This window comes from Terrapene carolina, unplaced genomic scaffold (genome assembly GCF_002925995.2).
Source record: "Terrapene carolina triunguis isolate 2854851 unplaced genomic scaffold, T_m_triunguis-2.0 Scaffold238, whole genome shotgun sequence".
Classification (NCBI taxonomy): domain Eukaryota; kingdom Metazoa; phylum Chordata; order Testudines; family Emydidae; genus Terrapene; species Terrapene triunguis.
Window position 1 is genome coordinate 8,159,304 of NW_020664589.1, and position 19,332 is coordinate 8,178,635.

Consider the following 19,332-nt stretch of genomic DNA (forward strand, 5'->3'; position numbering starts at 1 on the left):
GTACCCAAGTGTAGTGGACACAAGTCTCTGACATGATGTCGGTATGACCGATGTGTCTCTCAACATGCCATGGTGCTGCATGTTCACACATTTCACGCTTGAATCTTTAGTCTGGTTTTAACGCACATTAACAAATGCGACTGGAAAGTCTAGGGCAGACATGATGCAACCATTCCTTGCTAGTGTTAAACAAGACTTGCCGCAACTGTTTGTTCCCTGTTATGATGGGTTGTCTGCCCCACACAGAACTGGAAGGGGTTAAGGTGCCCAGGTAGGCCTATTAACTCCATAGGCTGCACCTGGAGGAGAAGACAGGGCGGACTGGGACCTAATTGCTGATAGCACCCAGCTGAGGAGGAACAGGAGGGGCTTGTATAAAGCTCAGGAGCTGAAAGCAGAAGGGGTTGTAGGGAAGTAGGTTGCAGTTGCTCCTTGGGAGGAGGGTTTTCCAGTAAGGGGCTAGGGTAGTGGGTCTCAACTCATGGGCCACTTGCAGCCCAATCAGCATGCAGCTTTGGCCCATATGACATCCTCAAGGCTATGCAGGTAGTATATATATTTTGTGGATGCGGCCCACGTAACACGCAGAGAGAGCTGCATATATAGAGGGTAGTCTACAGTTACTTCCTGAGAAGAGGGAGTTGGGAGGCTGACAAACCCAGAGAGGGAGGAAGGTAGGAAAAGCAGTAAGGGAGGATAGTGGAGGCCTGGGTTCCCCTACCAGTTACAGGGGACGTGGCACATATCAGGCAGAAGAAAGTGGACTGCCTGGGACAATTTGGTCTGGGAAAGACTTTATTACACTCCCCCTGGAATGGGGAACCATGTTGTGACCTGGCTGAGTCACAAAAAGGAGGCTGCAGTTCCAGGAGCAAGAGGGGCTGCAGGCTGAGAGGATGGTGGGAGAGACCGTGAGAGGAGGGTGCAATGCCTGGCAGAGCTAATTTCCAGGATGCCCAGGAGGAGGTGCCACCAGTGGTGAGTGGACCCCCTGACACCTGTCAAGACTACAATTTACAATCCTGTTAATTAACACCTGTTAAAACATGACTACGAATTCTAATGTTGACATCTCTTTTAACAACACAGATTCTGACCTGGCTATTTTAGTGTCTCTGAATCCACGACTGCAACATATTTTAGAATTCAACCAACTTTTTAAATAGGCTAGGAATAGTTCTGCCTTGGAAGCTAGATTCTCAGGATACATGCATGAGAGGTGACAAGGAAACTGGAGCAGTGGAAAAAGGAGGAACATGTATTTATTTTCATCGGAAAGCCCAGAGACACGCATTGCTAACTACTCCACTGGGATAGCTTGGAATGGGGATGTTTAGGTGGGTAGTACTAGCCAGTGCCAGGTCAGGAGTGAGCGGTGTTGCTGGAGAAATGCCTGGGGGCAGAGCAGAGTGACTAGACATTCTTAGGCATCTTGCATGAGCAGAAATAGTAATTTAGGCCCATCCCTAGCAGCCTCGGACAGCATCCATGGAGGAAAAATGCTCTTTTTCTGGGAAATAGTTCTGTGCTCATAGGCCCTACCATCCAGAGATGGTGACTTGCACTGCAACGCACTAATGCAATGGCGCTCAACCTTTCCAGACTACGGTACCCCTTTCAGGAGTCTGATTTGTCTTGTGTACCCCCAAGTTTCACCTCACTTAAAAACTATTTGCTTACAAAATCAGACCTAAAAATACAGAAGTGTCACAGTCACACTATCACTGAACTCATTTTTACCATATAATTATAAAAAATCACTTGGAATATAAATATTGTACTTACATTTCAGTGTATAGTATAGTATATAGAGCAGTATAAGCAAGTCATTGTCTGTATGAAACTTTAGTTTGTACTGACTTTGCTAGTGCTTTTTATGTAGCCTGTTGTAAAGCTGGGAAAACATCTAGATGAGTTGATGTACCCCTTGGAAGACCTCTGTGTACCCAATTGAGAAACACTGGTCTAGGGTTGTTGTTTTTTCTTTCTAATGGAACAGCAGCAATAATCACATTGCATCACTGTGTCACATTATGATGCCCTGGGGACTCAGACATGATTTGGGGGCCTTGTGTGGGGGAGGTAGGGGTGGCACAGACAAAACTGTAGCAAGCTGGGAAACTTCATGGGCAACCATCCCTGGGGGCTTGGTATAAGTGTGTGATATATTGATGACTCATAGGACTGGAAGGGACCGGGAGAGGTCATCTAGTCCAGTCCCCTGCACTCATGGCAGGACTAAGTATTATCTAGGACTATCATCATTAATTAAGATGCTAATGAGCGATGCTATAAATAAGGGAGGGCAATGAGCCGAGTGGCTCTCCGTGGGATGGGGTTAGTAGTGCCGGGCTCGGTCCATGCTTCTCCCCACAGGGAGCCATGTGGAGCCAGCAGCGCACGAGAAGCACCGTCCCTGAGCAAGGGGTGCACGCGCCGGAAGCAGCCTCGTTCTGGCGGGGTGCTTACGTCATTGTGAAAGCCCCCTATCTGCTGGGCTTGAGCCTCCCTTCCCCCTCTGTTTCCGGCGGAAGTCTGGGGCCTTTCCTTTTCCGGGTACGGGTGCCCAGGCGGCGGAAAGAGGCAGGCAGGACGGAGCGGCGGCGGTGGCGGTAGTGGTGGGGGTGGCTGGCGCGTGTAATGGCGGAGCTGGCGCAGGGGCAGAGCGCGGCTCCAGTGGGGATTAAACCCGAGGGCTTCGCCGACGCTTTGCACCGGGTCCGCCAGGTAACGGAGCCCGGGCACAGGAGGAGGCCTCGGAGCCGCTGCTAGGCCCCGGGGCGGGAGAGGGAGCGGGGCGGCCCGGCCAGGTGGCCAGTGGGGCAGAGGGGGGAGCGGCCTGCGTGTGGGGCGCAGGGGCCTGCGCCTCCTTCTGGGGAAGGGCCCGGGGGGCTGGAGCGAGGCCTGCGAGGGGGGAGCGGGGATGGCATGGGCGGGCGCCCTAGGCGCACCCTGCATGGGCGGCAGAGCTTGTGGGGAGCTGGGGAGACTAGTCCCGTGGCTCTCTCAGGCCTTGTTCACCACCTGCCCACCTTTCTCTCTGGAAAATAACGCCCGGACCGTGTGTCTGTGCAGCGCCTTTCATCACCCAGGAGACCAGAGTGCTCCTGAAAACAGCTCCCCTCTGTAGTAATTAGGGAGTGTTGGGTGCGAGGGGGGGAATAGACCCCTAAGGGGTTTATGTGGATGCAAGGTTGAAGGAGGTCAGACAGCTGGAGGTGCAGGTTCTGGGGGCTTTTGGGAGATATTGTTACTTTGCAGTTCGGTGGTTGGGCTTATGACACAGAAAGTGGCTATTTTGTAAAGAAATACTATTTTACAACATTTTCCTTGGCAAAATGGATAGAAATAAGCATTCACCCGTTGTTGTTTTTGAAAGATACTTAAGACTAGTCCAGACAAGTCAATTTAAACTATAATATAGGGGAAATACTGTATTTATAGTTAGGGGTTAGTGTCCATCCCAGAAGAGGTGGAAAAGTGTAACTTCTGTGATTCTGAAACAAAAATATTCAAAGATTGGTGGAGAGGGTTTCCAATCCAAACAACTTTTCTGCGTAAAATCTAGGGTGTCTGAGAAATTATGGTGCTCCTTAGTAAAGTGCAAGTTTATGAAAAGTGATTTCAGAGACAAGCGGCCACTGCCTCATGGGTTTTGCTAGTTGTGCAAAATTCATTGCTGTGTATTCATCATCTTTCTCATTCCATATTTATCGCAGGTGTTAAATGCAACTTGTTCATTGTGGTTATTTACATCCCAACAGGACATAACATGGCTAACTACTAGAAGCAAGTCTTGAAGATTCTGTATGGTCTCACTGTCACTTTCCAGTATTGCTGGGGTGGTGGGAGAAAAGATCTCCCTGTTGCCCAGCTCCTGGAGAAATAAGTTGGATCATAAAACCTTTCGAGCTATTGTTCTAATGAAATGAAAGGGCTCACCACTCTGTACAACTCAGTCATAAACCAATATGGTAGCGAATATTGATTTTTTTTTTTTTAATCTAGTCTTCAGAGAATTGTGCAAAGACACTGGCTGTTCTAGGTAGCACATCATCTACTTTTTTCAGAAAGACAAAAATTATCTGCGACTTACTGCTTTTCAGCTGTTGATCCAAAGCATCACATCTTAGTCATGTTTTACAATATGCAATAGGTAGCTCTCATCTGCAGTGACCCAGACAAGGCTGCAAATCAGATTTTTCAGTGGCTACTACAGCTGTGTCGACTTGACTGTACGCTGATGTCTGAGTCTTCCTGTTAGCATCAGATTGTTAACCTTTAGAGGCTGTTGTATTGGGAAATATCGTAGACACATGTCATAATCTGGACCTCTTACTGAAGGCCTCCAGCTGCAAAAATTCATTTTGAGTATTTGAGTGTTTTCTGCCTGTTCTTAAGTAATGGATGGACTTTATCTTGGACAGCCTGCTCAGGTAGAAGAAAAGTTTCCATTATTTGCTGATCATTTGTGGCTTTTTGAAAGGAAACTGAGTCCTGCATTGGAAACATACTGAACTCCTATTGAAATGCACCATTCACTGGATCAATAACAAGTTAAACATGAAGGGGGAATTTCTGTGACTGTATTGACCCTTGTATGCTAGTGAAAGTTGATCGTTTATCTATCCTATATGGCTGCTCTGTCAGATTTGTGGGTTATGGTAGGATTGTTCCACACGCTCGTACCCAGAGAAAATGGAGCATTAAACTACATTCATTGTAAATTGGCTTTTCTTTACCTTTTATAGGGGAATGAATAAATTGGTATCCCTAGGCCCAGAATGTACTGAGTTACTCTAGTCTAAGCTTTTAAAGTCTTCAAAGCCATCTGCTTCAAATGAAGTGTCCTAGAAACAGTATGCTTTCCAGGCCTTTATCAATGAAAATAAATTTCTCTGATAAATGTGGGCTCCCCAGGTTTTGGTAGTTGAGTCATTGATCTGCTATTCTGTAAGATGATTGTATGCTGCCTGGCTTGACAGCTTTGTTCAGTATGCTTTGGGGGAGGGGGGAGAGTTCATTCTGGGCAAAAAATAGATCCTAAGATCAAGTTCACTATCTTAATAGCTGTGAAGGGAATTTAGTAATTTAGTACAAGTAGTTTGGCTCGTGCCCAGGTGTGATGTGACCAAATCCTTGTCACTGAGGTCTCAGTGACCAATATGAAATAAGGTGGTCTTGGTTCACTTCCTAGTGGGCAATTGTGTGCCTCACAAATCCAACTTTCACAGTTCGCACCTCTGGCATTCTTGTTGAATGGTGTATAGAGACAGATTCTGCTGTCTTGTCCCTAAAGATGGTGACTAAGATTTTGGTTGAAAATAAGAAAGTTTGCACAGTACTTGTCCATGCCATACTTCTTCTGTAGGCAGATGTCATTGAGGGGAGGGCGGCTTTCAGCAATATGGTACCTTTTTATGAACTGTGTTCACTTAAAATCATGCAAACCCTAAAGCTGCTACAGGTTATTGATGTAAATGCCCCTCTCATGTGGTTTTGAATCAATTTTGAACTAAAGCTGCATATACGACTGTTAATCTAAATGTGCTGGAGGTCCACTTTCACTTCTCATATGGGTTATAGTATTGTAAATCTGGGTCGTACCATCAGTATTGTGGGTAACTAAATATTCAGGCCAGTAGACCTACAGGATGATCAGCCACTGTAACTGCATGCTTAGACATTGTGAAATGAGCTAGCAACCATAGAAGTCTGTAGGATCTTTCAAAGAAATGAGTTATGTCTTGCTTTATTGGATTGTCCTAGGTGAACCCTCCTTTTTTTTTTTTTTTAATAGTAATAGTGTCAAAGCTTTGAGACCCATGTTCTCTCCCCTGCTCCATAGGGAATCTCAGATTAGTGTATTAGCAGACTGACATATATGCAGTAGCCAGCCTACATAGGGAGGCTGCTGATATTGTAATTTGGAATTGTATTGCTTTTGTGTGTTAGAACATTTGTATTACTCCTTTAAGTAATATAACTTGTATTAACAAATTGATTCATTCCCTTCCCCTCCTTAACGGTCTCACCTTGTGATAAATCATTCCTATTTGTATGGTGCTAGACCCCTCTCCACATACAGGGGGGAGGGATAGCTCAGTGGTTTGAGCATTGGCCTGCTAAACCCAGGGTTGTGAGTTCAATCTTTGAGGGGGCCGCTTAAGGACCTGGGGCAAAATCAGTACTTGGTCCTGCTAGTGAAGGCAGGGGGCTGGACTCGATGACCTTTCAAGGTCCCTTCCAGTTCTAGGAGATAAATTAATGGACATATCCTATTTATTTATTTATATTTATTTATACACACTGCACTTTTGCTGTGAAGTAATTTGCATTGTAAGATTTCATCATAAGAATCTAAATTTGAGAAATTAGCCAGATACTTACTAGCCAGAGGTTTAAATTAATTATCTAGAGGAAGACACAAAAGACAATGTTGGCCGCCCCATCGTTGATGTGATGTGCTGGGTAATGGGCTGGTAAGCCCTTGTCCTGCCAACCATAGGTGCTGGGATTTTTATCATGGTCCCATCAGGGCCCTGTGTGTAAACTCCATCTTTCATATCAGGCTCTATCCTGTAGGTCTCCTTTTTTATTAAAAAAAAAAAAAGGGGGGGCAGGAGGAACAATCCAACCACTCCTTTGGAAGCGAGATACTTATCTGCCTCTTTGTCCCTTTTCTGGACTCCTAGGGGTGGGGAAGGAAGGTGTCAGCTATTCTACATCTCCCTCCCCCCCCCCCTTAGATTCTCTCTTGCATTCTCTTTGAATAAATTAATAGCTGGTCTTTGCTGCTGCAGCTAGTTTTCCCGGTTAAGGCAAAACAAAATTTACATGGTTCTGGACATTTTCACCACTCCTCACAGGGTTCTGGATAGCAGTTGAGAAACTGAAGCAAATCACGTTTCCTTCAGTATTCTGCTTGACAAACATGAGCAGCAGTGGAGGCATTGGAGCTGTTTGAAGACTCAGGGCGATAATACTTCACTGACCTGTATTGTGTTAACATCTGAAAGATTATCTTTTTGTAGCCGTAAACTAGAAACTTAGACTAAATTCTGTAGAAGTTGATGGTTTAGGTCCTACCACACTTGCCGTTGAAACTTTCATCTTCTGCACATGAATGGATTTTAAATCCTTAAACAATATTGTAAAAGAAGGATGCACCAGAAGTATAAATGGGCAGAAGTCTAAAAGGTACCAGGTCATATGCCTCCCTAACTACTAGGAATACTTCAATTTAAAAAAATAACTTTATTTTGTATCTTTATTGTAAATAGTAAAGCACGTACAACTATCACTTTTTTCCATGACTGTACCTCTGCAAATGTGTAGCTCAGGTTTTGAATGGCCAGCCAAATCCCAAAAGTGGGACAATCACAGAAATAATTTCTGCTTTAGTGATGTTTCTACAACACACTTTAGAATTAAACTGAATAAAGGCTTTTATATAGGGGGAATGGAGAATGACGTCTAGAGGGGTGAACGCAGTAGCTAGCAGTACATTACTCAAGGTCACCCAGTCAGATAAGGGCTGGGGCTGCATGCTTTTGTTAATTTCCTAGCTTCAGCATGCTTCATTTATCTTCCTGCAGAACCTGTAGTAATAAACGAGGCTCCTTTTGTAACTTACATTATGTTTTAATTTCTCTTGTTTAACTGCTGCATCTATTCTAAATGTTTGCTAACTTTACGTTGTAGTTTTTGATCTTTTTTTCTCCTGTGGTAATGAATTGGTCAGTGGTCCCTGTATAATCCAACAGCGTTTTTTTTAAATATATCTTTAACATTTTCATAAGCCTTGACCAGCTTGAAATAATTGTGCATTGTGAAAATGCTGACTTTGAATTTTAGTCTACTTTCTGGGGGCCAAATTCTGCCCTAATCGTATATTTTTTACTCTTAGCAGGGTGGTTGGGAAACAGCACAGGTGTAGCCAAGGGCAGGATTTGGACCAAATGAACTATTTAAAGTATAAATTCAGTTGTGAAATTGGAGGGGGGGGGGAGAAATTGAACAAAATAACTGTTAAAATGGGAGACTATTCTCAATGAACCTGTTAAAACATATCAGTAACGTGTCACAGTATGTTAGGGCTGGCAGACCCAGTCTGTTGCAGATCTGTGGATTATAAATTACTACATAGGAGCTGTTAGTAGATTCCAAAAACTGATGTTAATCTTTATTTTTCAGTATTGAAGTGGTATTTGAAATGTAGATAGCTTTAATAAAGCAACCAAGCGAGGGATAGCAGATGGGAGGAGGGCCAGAAACATGTCATGGTATGGAATATGACAAGTTACATAAGAAGGCTCCCGAGACACTGCACATGTGTGGGGAGGTGGACAGTACATATTAATGTGACCCCTAAAATTGTATTTACATGAAGCCAGTGGTTTTGGGTGACACAAATAAACCATGCCTGAGTTGTTTGGTGTCAGTCTCTCTAATTGCAGCATTATGTGGTGCTGCATTATTCCATATATTAAAAATAAACTAGACCGGCCCTAAGACTGACCACCCCTTCCTCTTCAGTGAAAGGGGGCTCTTTTGTTTTAGAAAAGATTCAACGTGGATTTCAGCTGCCTGTGTTAATTTCCGGGTGTGCATGTAAGTGCACCCCATCGCGATTACAAAAATACGATAGGAAAAAGAGGGAAATCAAGAACTTCTTTTGGAACTTGCATTCCTGATACTATTAATATTTTTTTTAAAAAAGGGAGGGGGCGGACTAAAGACAATCGAAGGCCATTTTCATTCACTCTCCGTAGTACAAATGATGTGTGTGTGGTTTTTGTTTTTTTAGAGTGAACTGAAAAGCAGTGTCTTAGTGTAATAGAAACCCATGTTACAAGGAGCTTTCTACTTTACTTCCTGCAGATCCTGAATTTTGGACGGTCAGCTTTTCTTCTGCAGCCCTTGGTAGTGTCAGCAACTTGAACCCTTGTAGATATGTGTCAGTTGTTGCAAGGAAAGCTACATTTTAGAAACACCTTTGGTTATATTTTTCCATCTCTCTTCCCTTCATGATGAAGAACATCTGTGTAAAAAGATATTTTAAATTTGTTCCTGTTGCTTATTCTCTACTGAAATCCCGATTCGTAATATTCTGACATCAGAACTGATTGTGTGGAAATGATTGATTGTTTCTGCTACTTATTCTCCTTCTGAACTAAATCCTCCATCAAACTCCTAATACAGAGCCTGTTGAAATATTTTTCCTTGGAAAAGAATGAGGGGGAACAATATAGAATAAGACACTTCTCTGAACATTCGTCAGGTTTTGCATGAAGCATCCTTTCGTGTACTTTATGCTGCTCTTATTAACAAAAATCCCTTTTAAAAAAACTAGGGTAGTGTCTTGGTGTCCCTACGTTTATTTGCGTTACTTGTCTGGCCCCATTGCTATGGTATCTGCACACCTCATAATCTTTAATGTAGTTATCCTTGTAGCACCCCTGTGATTTAAGTGCTACTATCCCCATTTTACAGACGAGGAAATGAGGCACAGAGAGACAAGTGACTTACTTGACATCACACAGGAAGTCTGTTGCAGAACACGGAATTGGGCTGCTGAGTCCCAGGCTAGCACCCTAACTACTGGACCATCCTCTATTAATAACATCTGATATTTAAATAAATGTCTATGACGTGGTACAGGAAACAAAGCTGGGCAAAGGAGAACTTATTGAAATAGAAATAACTGGTTTTGCTTACTTCTGATAACTGATGAAGTAAATTGCATTTTTTTTCACCTTTGCACCATGAAAGCCCTGATTTTAGTAGCTAAAAAGACAAAATAGTAACAGGAGAAAGTGCTCTAGTGGACAGCAAGGACCAAAGAATTCAGTTGCTATGGCTGACATTTCATGTATGCTAATTTTTAAAAAAAAATCTGCTTCAACAGATTGCTGCTAAAATTGGAGATATTCCTCACTTGAATAATACCGCGCCACTGGTGGACCCCTCTGTCTATGGTTATGGAGTACAAAAAAGGCCCTTGGATGATGGAGGTAAGCTGGCTATTTTTTTGACAATAGGTATTTCAGATCTAGCATTCAGGAATGTTATTTGTGGACATGGATCAGTTTTGCATTTGTAATAGAAATAGCCGAGATTAGTTAGTGGATAATTGTGTGTGTAGAGCTTATACACAAGAATTCCTGTGCTGTTTAGTCTTGCTCAGATACTACAACACTCATATTTTCAACTAACAAAATGATACATTGTACAAGGATTATTTAAAATTTGTATTGTAAATGAGGCACCATTGTGTTGGGGACTATGTACACATAACAAAAAGACAGTTCCTGCCTGAAATTGCTTACAGTCTACCAATAAAACAGTAAACGACAGGTAGATGATAGCACATGGTAGCCATGAGATGATTATAACAAGTGTAATGAGCAGCAGTCACAGCACAACAGCTGATTATGTATGCATCTCAGCACAAGTTTTAAAGAGAGACTTAAGAGAGGAAACTGATGGGGATCATAGAATATCAGGGTTGGAAGGGACCTAGGGAGGTCATCTAGTCCAACCCCCTGCTCAAAGCAGGAACGCCCTGCTCAAAGCAATTTCTTCCTAATTCCTAGTGGGAAGATTATTCCATATTTATCCATTACAGTATTTCTTAACCCTTTCTCCGATGCATCTGGTGGTGGCCATGGTTTGAGTCAAAAGACTAGACTAGATAGACCACCTTGTCTGATCCCTATATTTTATTAATATTCCATTATTTGAAATATCCTTGTGAATCACTGAAAATGTTTTCCTGGCTGGTAGTTTGACTTCTTTGTTAATTTTTGCTGTGTTTCTGATGCTACAGAAGTCAGAATGGATGCATGTGTCCATACGAATCTGTCATCAGTTGTGCACTGCTCTTGGAACAGGGTGTTTTATTACCTGCTGCTTTACAGCACCAAAAAGCCCTCACTTCTTTGTTGCGGCGGTTGTATCAAAGGGGCTGTGGTCTCCTTTTCCTCATCAGATTAGAATACTACTACTTATGGTTCTGGTTTTTTTTTTTGCCAGGTGATTCTTTTCTGCAAATATACTGTTCAGACTTTGAAATTTTGCATATAACCATAACTTTCTCTCTTTAAATGTAGATTAACTTTTAGTCACTGGATTTTTTTTGTGATTGGGGTAATGCTCTAATGTGGGGCAACACCAGAGCAGCACTGGGGAGGGATGCAGGCAGGCAAACAAGGTCTCGGCTTAGGGTTTCACCTGTGGAAGGAAAAATCCCCCTCATCTCTGTTAATTCTTAATGGCCTTGGGAAATGGAGGTGACAAGATGCTGATAAGATAGGTGGACTGTCTCTTCCTTCTGAAGAATCATTCTGGGGCATGGGAGAGAAGTTCCTGGCCTGCTGTCGTCTCAGCTGTCAGAAGATTTCCCTTAACCCACTCCTTCCTCCATATCAGCCATGTGTGTCCAAAAGGAGAGCTGCCACTTGCTTCCTATTCAGTTCAGTGGGATATTTCCTCTTGTGCGTGCGTACACATACACATATATATGGTTGTTGGAGGAAGGAGTGTGTTCCTGTGAGACCAGCCCCCTTCCATCTGAACTAAAGCATCATTTTTTCAGTGCTTCCAATGCCCTGCTATGAGAGCGAGAAGCCTGTTCTAATTCTCCATATCCTGGTCTTCTGTATGGCAAAACTGTGTTACCAGCTTAACCAGTGAACTGTTCAAACCTGATGCTCTTTCGAAACCAAAATGGGCCTCTTCAGAGTGTTACTAGTTGCCTTACTAGACTAACCAAAACTTTGTGTTTGACTTGACCATAAGTGCTTAGGACATTCATTTTGATCCAGTTAGAGCTGTAATAGCCCCTCTTTCCTTTCCAGTGGTTCCGTGCTTCATTTCCTCTGAAATTCAACAAAAACAAATGTCTGATTAATGTCTAATGAGGGTGTTTCTGGAGTTTTCCTCCATTCCAGAATTATGCTCACTACAGTGCTCAGTGATAGGGCCTAACGCTTCTTCCAGTGAGAGTTGAAAAATATTTTACTGACTGCAGTGAACGTAAGAACAGCCATACTGGGTCAGACTAATGGTCCATCTAGCCCAATGTCTTGCCTTCCGACAGTGGCCACTTCCAGATGCTTGAGAGGGAATGACTAGATGCAGTGATCCATCCCATGTTGTCCAGTCTCAACTTCTGGCAGTCAGAGCTTAGGGGTATATGGTTATGAAATTGCATTCCTGACTATCTTGGCTAATAGCCATTAATGGACCTATTCACCATGAACTTATATATTTCTTTTTTGAACCCAGTTATACTTTTGGCCTTCAAGACATCACTTTTGGCGTTGTGATAAGTAGTACTTTCTTATGTTTGGTTCTAGTGTTATGTGAAGGGGTAAATAACACTTCCCTATTCACTTTCTCCATAGCATTCACAATTTTATAGACTTATATCATATAGCCCCTTAGTCTTTTCTAAGATGAGCAATCCCAGTTTTTTTAATCTGTCCTCATATGGAAGCTGTTCCATACTCCTAATCGTTTTTGTTGCCCTTCTCTGCACCTTTTCCAATTCTAATCTTTTTAGAGATGGGCAACCAGAACTGCATGCAGAATTCAAGGTGTGGCATACCATGGATTTATATAGTGGCATTGTGATATTTTCTGTCTTATTTATCCATTTCCTAATGGATCCTAACATTCTATTAGTTTTTTTGATTGCCACTCCACATTAAGCAGATGTTTTCAGAGAACTATCCAAGAACTCTTTCTGGAGTCGTAACAACTAATTTAGAACCCATCATTTTGTATGTATGTTTGGGTTTATTTTTCCAATATGCATTGCTTTGCACTTATCACATTGAATTTCATCTGCCATTTTTGTTGTCCAGTCATCCAGTTTTGTGAGAACCCTTTAAGTTCTTGCTCTCAGCTTGGACTTAACTATCTTGAATAATTTTGAATTGTGCAAATTTTGCCACCTCACTGTTCACCCTCTTTTCCAGCTCACTTATGAATATGTTGAGCAGCACAGGTCTCAGTACAGATCCTTGGGGGACCACACTATTTACCTCTCTCCATTGTGAAAACTGACCGTTTATTCCTACCCTTTGTTTCCTATCTCTTATCCAGTTACTGCTGCATGAGAGGACTTTCCCTCTTATCCCATGACTACTTACTTTGCTTAAGAGCCTTTGGTGTGGGACCTTGTCAAAGGCATTCTGAAAGTTCAAGTACACTATATAGCCTGGATCACCCATGTCCATATACTTGTTGACCACCTCAGATAATTCGAATAGATTGGTCAGACATGCTTTCCCTTTACAAAAGCTAGGTTGACTCTTCCCCAACATATTGTGGTTATGTCTATGTCTGATCATTTTGTTCTTTACTTAAGTTTCAGCCAATTTGTCTGGTTCTGAAGTTACACTTACCTGCTCTTAGCTGCTAGGATTTAAGTATTAGGTATCCTTTAGTCACCTGATACAGAGGCTGATTTTAAGCAATAGGTTACATACCACAGTTAGTAGTTCTGCAGTTTCATATTTGAGTTCCTTCAGAACTTGTGGGTGAATACCCTTTGGTCCTGGTGACTTGTTGTTTAACATATCAACGTGTTCCAAAACCACCTCAATCTGGGACAGTTCCTTAGATTTGTCCCCTACAAAGAATGGCTCAAGGGTGGGAATCTCGCTCACATCCTCTACAGTGAAGACAATGCAGAAAATTCATTTAGCTTCTCTACAACAGCCTTGTCTTCCTTGCATTTAGCGTCTCTGAAGTGGAAATGGCAATGAATAGTCAAGCTTACTACATTTAAGTGTGAGGGATGATGGTATAAAAAAGCTTATGTGAAAACAAACCTGACTTTAATCTTCTTACCCTTTAAGTAAATATCAATCGTATAGTAGTAATAAATTCTGCATGTTTACTTGCTTCACTAATCTGCCAAAATAAGATTGTGGCATGTATTTATGCCCTTAGAATGAAGAAATTAACAGACCAGTTGCATTGGGGAGGGGAAAAGAGAAGAATGAATCCCTCTCTACCATGGGGCACACACTTTATCAGTCTCTGGACTGGAAATTCCTGCATGTTGCACAATCACCTAGTCTGTATTTGGCAAGTAAGAAATTTCCCTCTGGCACTTTTTTGCCATGCCTTTTATTAAAGTATCCTACCTTTGATTTGAACTTGTTGTTGCATGCATTGTTAAATAACAAGATATTATGCAAAACTGAGCTCAATTATGTCAGGTTCCAATGAAATATTTTTAATTCACATGTAACTAGACCGAAACGGATAGTCACTTCAATAATTATGAAGTAGGAACAGTTCCCCAACAACATGGCGGTGTCTGCTTGAGTAAGGATATTTCTGATAGGCTTTTGAAAACAAATTTCAGGCTTGTAGAAAAGCCTGGAGCCTGTCCGTAATTCAAGTAAAATAATACTTGCCACTTAACATCTTCTAAGCTTAGCAGTAATCGAATGCTTTATAATGGTAGATTGGGAGGCTGGCTGTTCCATTTCCAGCATCTGGTGATGGTCTCAGCTGAAGCAATTTTTCATTAGTGGTGGGTGCTTCAGAAGTGGGAAAGATGTTGGCCTCTTGTGAGTGTAGGAAGTAAAGCCTCAGATATTCCTCCCTCACTTCTTAAGATCCCAGTAGACCTGATCATGATGGAGATAGCATCCATTAAAGTGCTCCATTTTAGAAAGAAAGCAAACCAGATAGCAGTTGGGTAGGAGTGAGGGACTTTTCATTAGAACATGTTATCCCGAAACCAAAAACGAATGAAAGAGCATATTGAAAAATTGCCTGACTTGGTTAAGTGTGCAAAGTATTGCACATTAGAAGGAATAATTTTAATTACTCGTACATCTGACTCAGTTCTAAATCAACTGTAACAACTGAGGAACAGCTGGGCATCCTTATGGACAGCTCAGTGAAGACCTCTGCTTAGTGTGCAGCCATGGTCAAAAAAGAAAACTGTCAGGATGTCTAAGGAGTGGGATGGAGAATAATAGTCAACATTATCCTAGTCTATAAACCAATAATATGGCCACCCCGGTATATGTGCTCGTATAATGAACCCAGAGAACTAATGGCCAAAAAATGTAGTCACTGCCAAAAGCTTATCAGACTTCAGTTAAGGTTTAAGTATTGTATGGATAGCAAGAACATCCAGCATTAGTAAAGATTAAAAGAAAAACGTCAGGTTATACCGTCTCACTTCAGGACATAAGCTGATCTCTCACGACTGAGGGTTAGAAAGCAACTTTTCATGGGGCAGGTTGTTCAATAACTGCCTGTTACGTTATTATGTATTTGTATAATTGTAGCAGCTAGGAGCCCCAGCCATGGACCAAGACTCCATTGTGTTTGGTGCTGTACAAATACAGAACAAAGACAGTCCCTACCCGAAAGAGTTTATAGTCTAAATATAGAACAAGAGACGACAGATGGATACAGACAGGGGAGTACAATGAGCCAATACAGGTGTGATAGGCAGTGGTCTCCGCACACAAGCAGCCTAACCATTGCCAAGATTTTGTTGGGGTTCTTGGACCTCCTTTCAGCATCTTGAAATGGCTGCTGTCAGACTAGATACTGGACTAGATTTGGTCCAGTATGGCAGTTCTTGCATTTATTAAAATCTAAATCAGAATTGAAAAGTGCAAAATGGCATCTGAAACCGATGTATTTGGTTCTATGGGAACTCTTAATACATAAATGGCCAAAGCACTTTTAGAATTTCATATATATTAGGGCTGTTGATTAATCGCAGTTAACTCACACAATTAACTCAAAAAATTAAGTGATTAAAAAAATCAATCGCATTTTTAAACAATAAATACCAATAGAAATTTATTAAATATTTGTGGATTTTTTTCTACATTTTCAAATATATTGATTTCAACTATAATGCAGAATACAAAGTGTACAGTGCTCACTTTAGATTTATTTTTATTACAAATATTTTCACTGTAAAAAACCAAATAGTATTTTAAAATTCACTTAGTACAAGTACTGTAGTGCAATCTCTTTAACATGAAAGTTGAACTTACAAATGTAGAATTATGTACAAAAAAAAACCTGCATTCAAAAATAAAACAATGTAAAACTTTAGAGCCTTCAAGTCCACTCAGTTCTTCTTCTTGTTCAGCCAATTGCTCAGACAAATTAAGTTTGTTTACATTTGTGGGAGATAATGCTGCCCACCTATTTACAATATCACCTGAAAGTGAGAACACGTGTTCGCAAGGCACTTGTGTAGCAGGCATTGCAAGGTATTTACATGCCAGATATGCTAAACATTCGTATGCCTCTGGCCACCATTCCAGAGGACATGCTTCCATGCTGACGACGCTCATTTTAAAAAAAAATGTGTTAATTAAATTTGTGACTGCATTCCTTGGGGAGAATTGTATGTCTCCTGCTCTGTTTTACCCGCATTCTGCCATATATTTCATGTTATAGCAGTCTGTGGTGATGACTCAGCACATATTCGTTATAAGAACTCTTTTACTGTAGATTTGACAAAATGCAAAGAAGTTACCAATGTAAAATTTCTAAAGATAACTACAGCACTCGACCCAAGGTAAGTGCCTTCCAAAATCTGAGAGGGGTGAGTTGTGGAGCATGCTTTCCGAATTCTTAAAAGAGCAATGCTCAGATGTGGAAACTACAGAACCCAAACCACCTAAAAAGAAAATCAATCTTGTGCTGGTGGCACCTGACTCAGATGATGAAAATGAACATGCATCGGGCCGCTCTGCTTTGGATAGTTATCGAGCAGAACCCATCATCGGCATGGACACATGTCCTCTGGAATGGTGGTTGAAGCATGAAGGGACATATGAATCTTTACTGCATCTGGCACGTAAATACCTTGCAACGCTGGCAACAACAGTGCCATGAGAACGCCTGTTCTCACTTTCAGGTGACATTGTAAACAAGAAGCAGGCAGCATTATCTCCTACAAATGTAAACAAACTTGTTTGTCTGAGCGATTGACTGAACAAGAAGTAGGACTGAGTGGACTTGTAGGCTCTAAAGTTTTACATTTTTATTTTTGAATGCAGTTATTTTTTGTACATAATTCTACATTTGTAAGTTCAACTTTCATGCTAAAGAGATTGCACTACAGTACTTTGTGAATTAAAAAATACTATTTTGTTTTTTACTGTGCAAATATTTGTAATCAAAAATAAATATAAAGTGAGCACTGTACACTTTGTATTCTGTTATAATTGAAATTGATATATTTGAGTGTGGAAAACACCCAAAAATATTTAAATAAATGGTATTCTAATGTTTAACAGTGCGATTAATCGCTATTAATTTTTTTAATTGCTTGACAGCCCTTTTATACATATATATATACAAATATAATTTTATCTAGTCAGACCTTGCACTTGTAAATTTAAGCCCACAGTGAAGTTTTACCGGCAAATCATGAATGCCTCCAAATTTTGGTTAAGTGCTGTTAAATAACCTCAGCAGCACAAATTCAGCTTCTGTAATGAGCTTGCTGATTCATTGCAGTTCCTTTCAATTCCATTGTAAGTTCCTCATTCATATAGATGCTTCCTTATAGCAGGCATTGTTTGGTTTCCAAGCAGAACCTTTTAGAGGTGCTGTACTCTCTGGTGGATTTTGTACATGTAGACTTTGTCTGCATACAGTGGATAGAAATACAGATATTACTCTGTACTTTAATGGACTGCTGTGCTTGAAATCTGGTCTCTAGCTTTCTTAAAGTTGAATGTACTTTATTTGTCCCTGACCCCCCCCTTGTATATCTTTGTGGTTTTACAGTCAAAATGTCCTTTTTAAAAAAATACTCTGCTGTGTAAGACCATGCAAACAAAATGGAAATTGACTGACTGTGCAGGGATAAAAAATAAGTGACCACATGCAAAATCTGTGAAATTCACTAAGTCATCAAACTTGTAGGGATGGGAGGGGGAAAGGAAATATATTTATTATTTCAGTGTTAGTAATCTTAGGTTTTACTTGTAGTAAGTAAATCTTAAACAGAAATATGATTATCCCAGTGAATGCCCTCTCTTTAAGTGTAGGATGAGAAAATTGTATTACTGCAGCAAACTAGGAGCCCAGTCTAGTAAGCCTCTTCACAGAACTCCCACTGAATTTTAAATAGAGACATTTAAGGCAGAGGTTGTCAATTTTTTGGTAGTCCATGATTTACAGATGTTTATAAATGACCAGCTCTCTCCCTACTAAGACTGTGTGGACCACATCCCTTCCCATCTACAACTGCATAATATCCCTGAGACCTCTTTAATAATCATGTCTATGGAAAAGTAATATTGGGAGAGTATGTTATATTTTTAATAATCAGTAGCTGGAAACAAGGATAGCCAGTGCTATGTGACCAGCCAGTTTTCAGCACAGCACCAGTGATCCATGGACCACAGTTTGGAAACATCAGCACAAAGGGGTTTTTCAGATGACTTTCATAACCACCCCTTCCAAAATCCAACACATGTTTAAACCCCTCTGGTAAGTATCAAAACAAAGCCAGTAGTGAAAAATAGCCTGGCTCATTGTTCTCTTTATGCTGCATGTTCATGGCTGGATGCAGTCCTCTCCACTACAGCTTCCCCACATAACTTTTTTGTGCTTTTTGCAAAATTACTTTTGTTCTTACTTACTACTCTTGCATATTCTCTGAATCCAGTTTTCCAACAGCTGAATGTGGGAATGAACTGCCAGGGTCTAGGAAATCTTAACTCATACCTGTACAGTTCTGTAAATGACTGTCAGCACTGCTGAGTGATGAAAGAGTATGAAATTCTCTGTGACAAATGGTAATGCATTGGTCATAAGTTCTGTTGCTTTTATAGCCTTTTCTGAGAGAAGAGATTTGTCATAGTATTGGAAAACACAGTGCATAAGCCCCCCCCCCCCTTTAAAATAACCTTAATCTACAATTTAGAGCTACTAAAATTGGCTGCACTGACCTAGGCTGTGGGTCTGAAATGGAGCCTGAAACAGGTGATTTTCAGTTTCATTATTTCCTTTCTCTGAGAAGTAGTCTGAAATGGGTGCATGCTTTTCTTCACACACACAGGGCTTGGACAGGGTGGGGGTCTAACTGAGAACTGGTAGCACAGTTGGGCAAAACTGGCTCTTTTGGCACGAATACCCACACTGTAACGTCTATTTAATTTTACGTGCACTTACATAGCACCTCTGTTCAAAAGATCTAGAAGCGCTTTGCAGAGGTGGCAAGTATCAGAGGGGTAGCCGTGTTAGTCTGAATCTGTAAAAAGCAACAGAGGGTCCTGTGGCACCTTTAAGACTAACAGAAGTATTGGG

At 41.3% G+C, this 19,332-nt stretch overlaps 1 protein-coding gene across 9 annotated transcripts in view; it reads left to right on the forward strand.

Annotated features, from left to right (window-relative positions):
* The first annotated feature begins 2,571 nt into the window (after nucleotides 1-2,571).
* Nucleotides 2,572-19,332, forward strand: part of FUBP3 (far upstream element binding protein 3) — a 59,063-nt gene continuing 42,302 nt past the window's right edge. For 8 of the 9 annotated variants that reach the window (XM_024193039.3, XM_024193045.3, XM_024193044.3 and 5 more), the window contains exons 1-2: nucleotides 2,572-2,727; nucleotides 9,911-10,016. In XM_024193039.3, the coding sequence (XP_024048807.1) occupies nucleotides 2,641-2,727; nucleotides 9,911-10,016 (193 nt within the window). In that variant the 5' untranslated portion in view covers nucleotides 2,572-2,640. Of the gene's footprint in view, nucleotides 2,728-9,910; nucleotides 10,017-13,965; nucleotides 14,108-19,332 lie in introns of those variants that run through there. The other variant, XM_026657239.1, reaches the window with a different exon arrangement.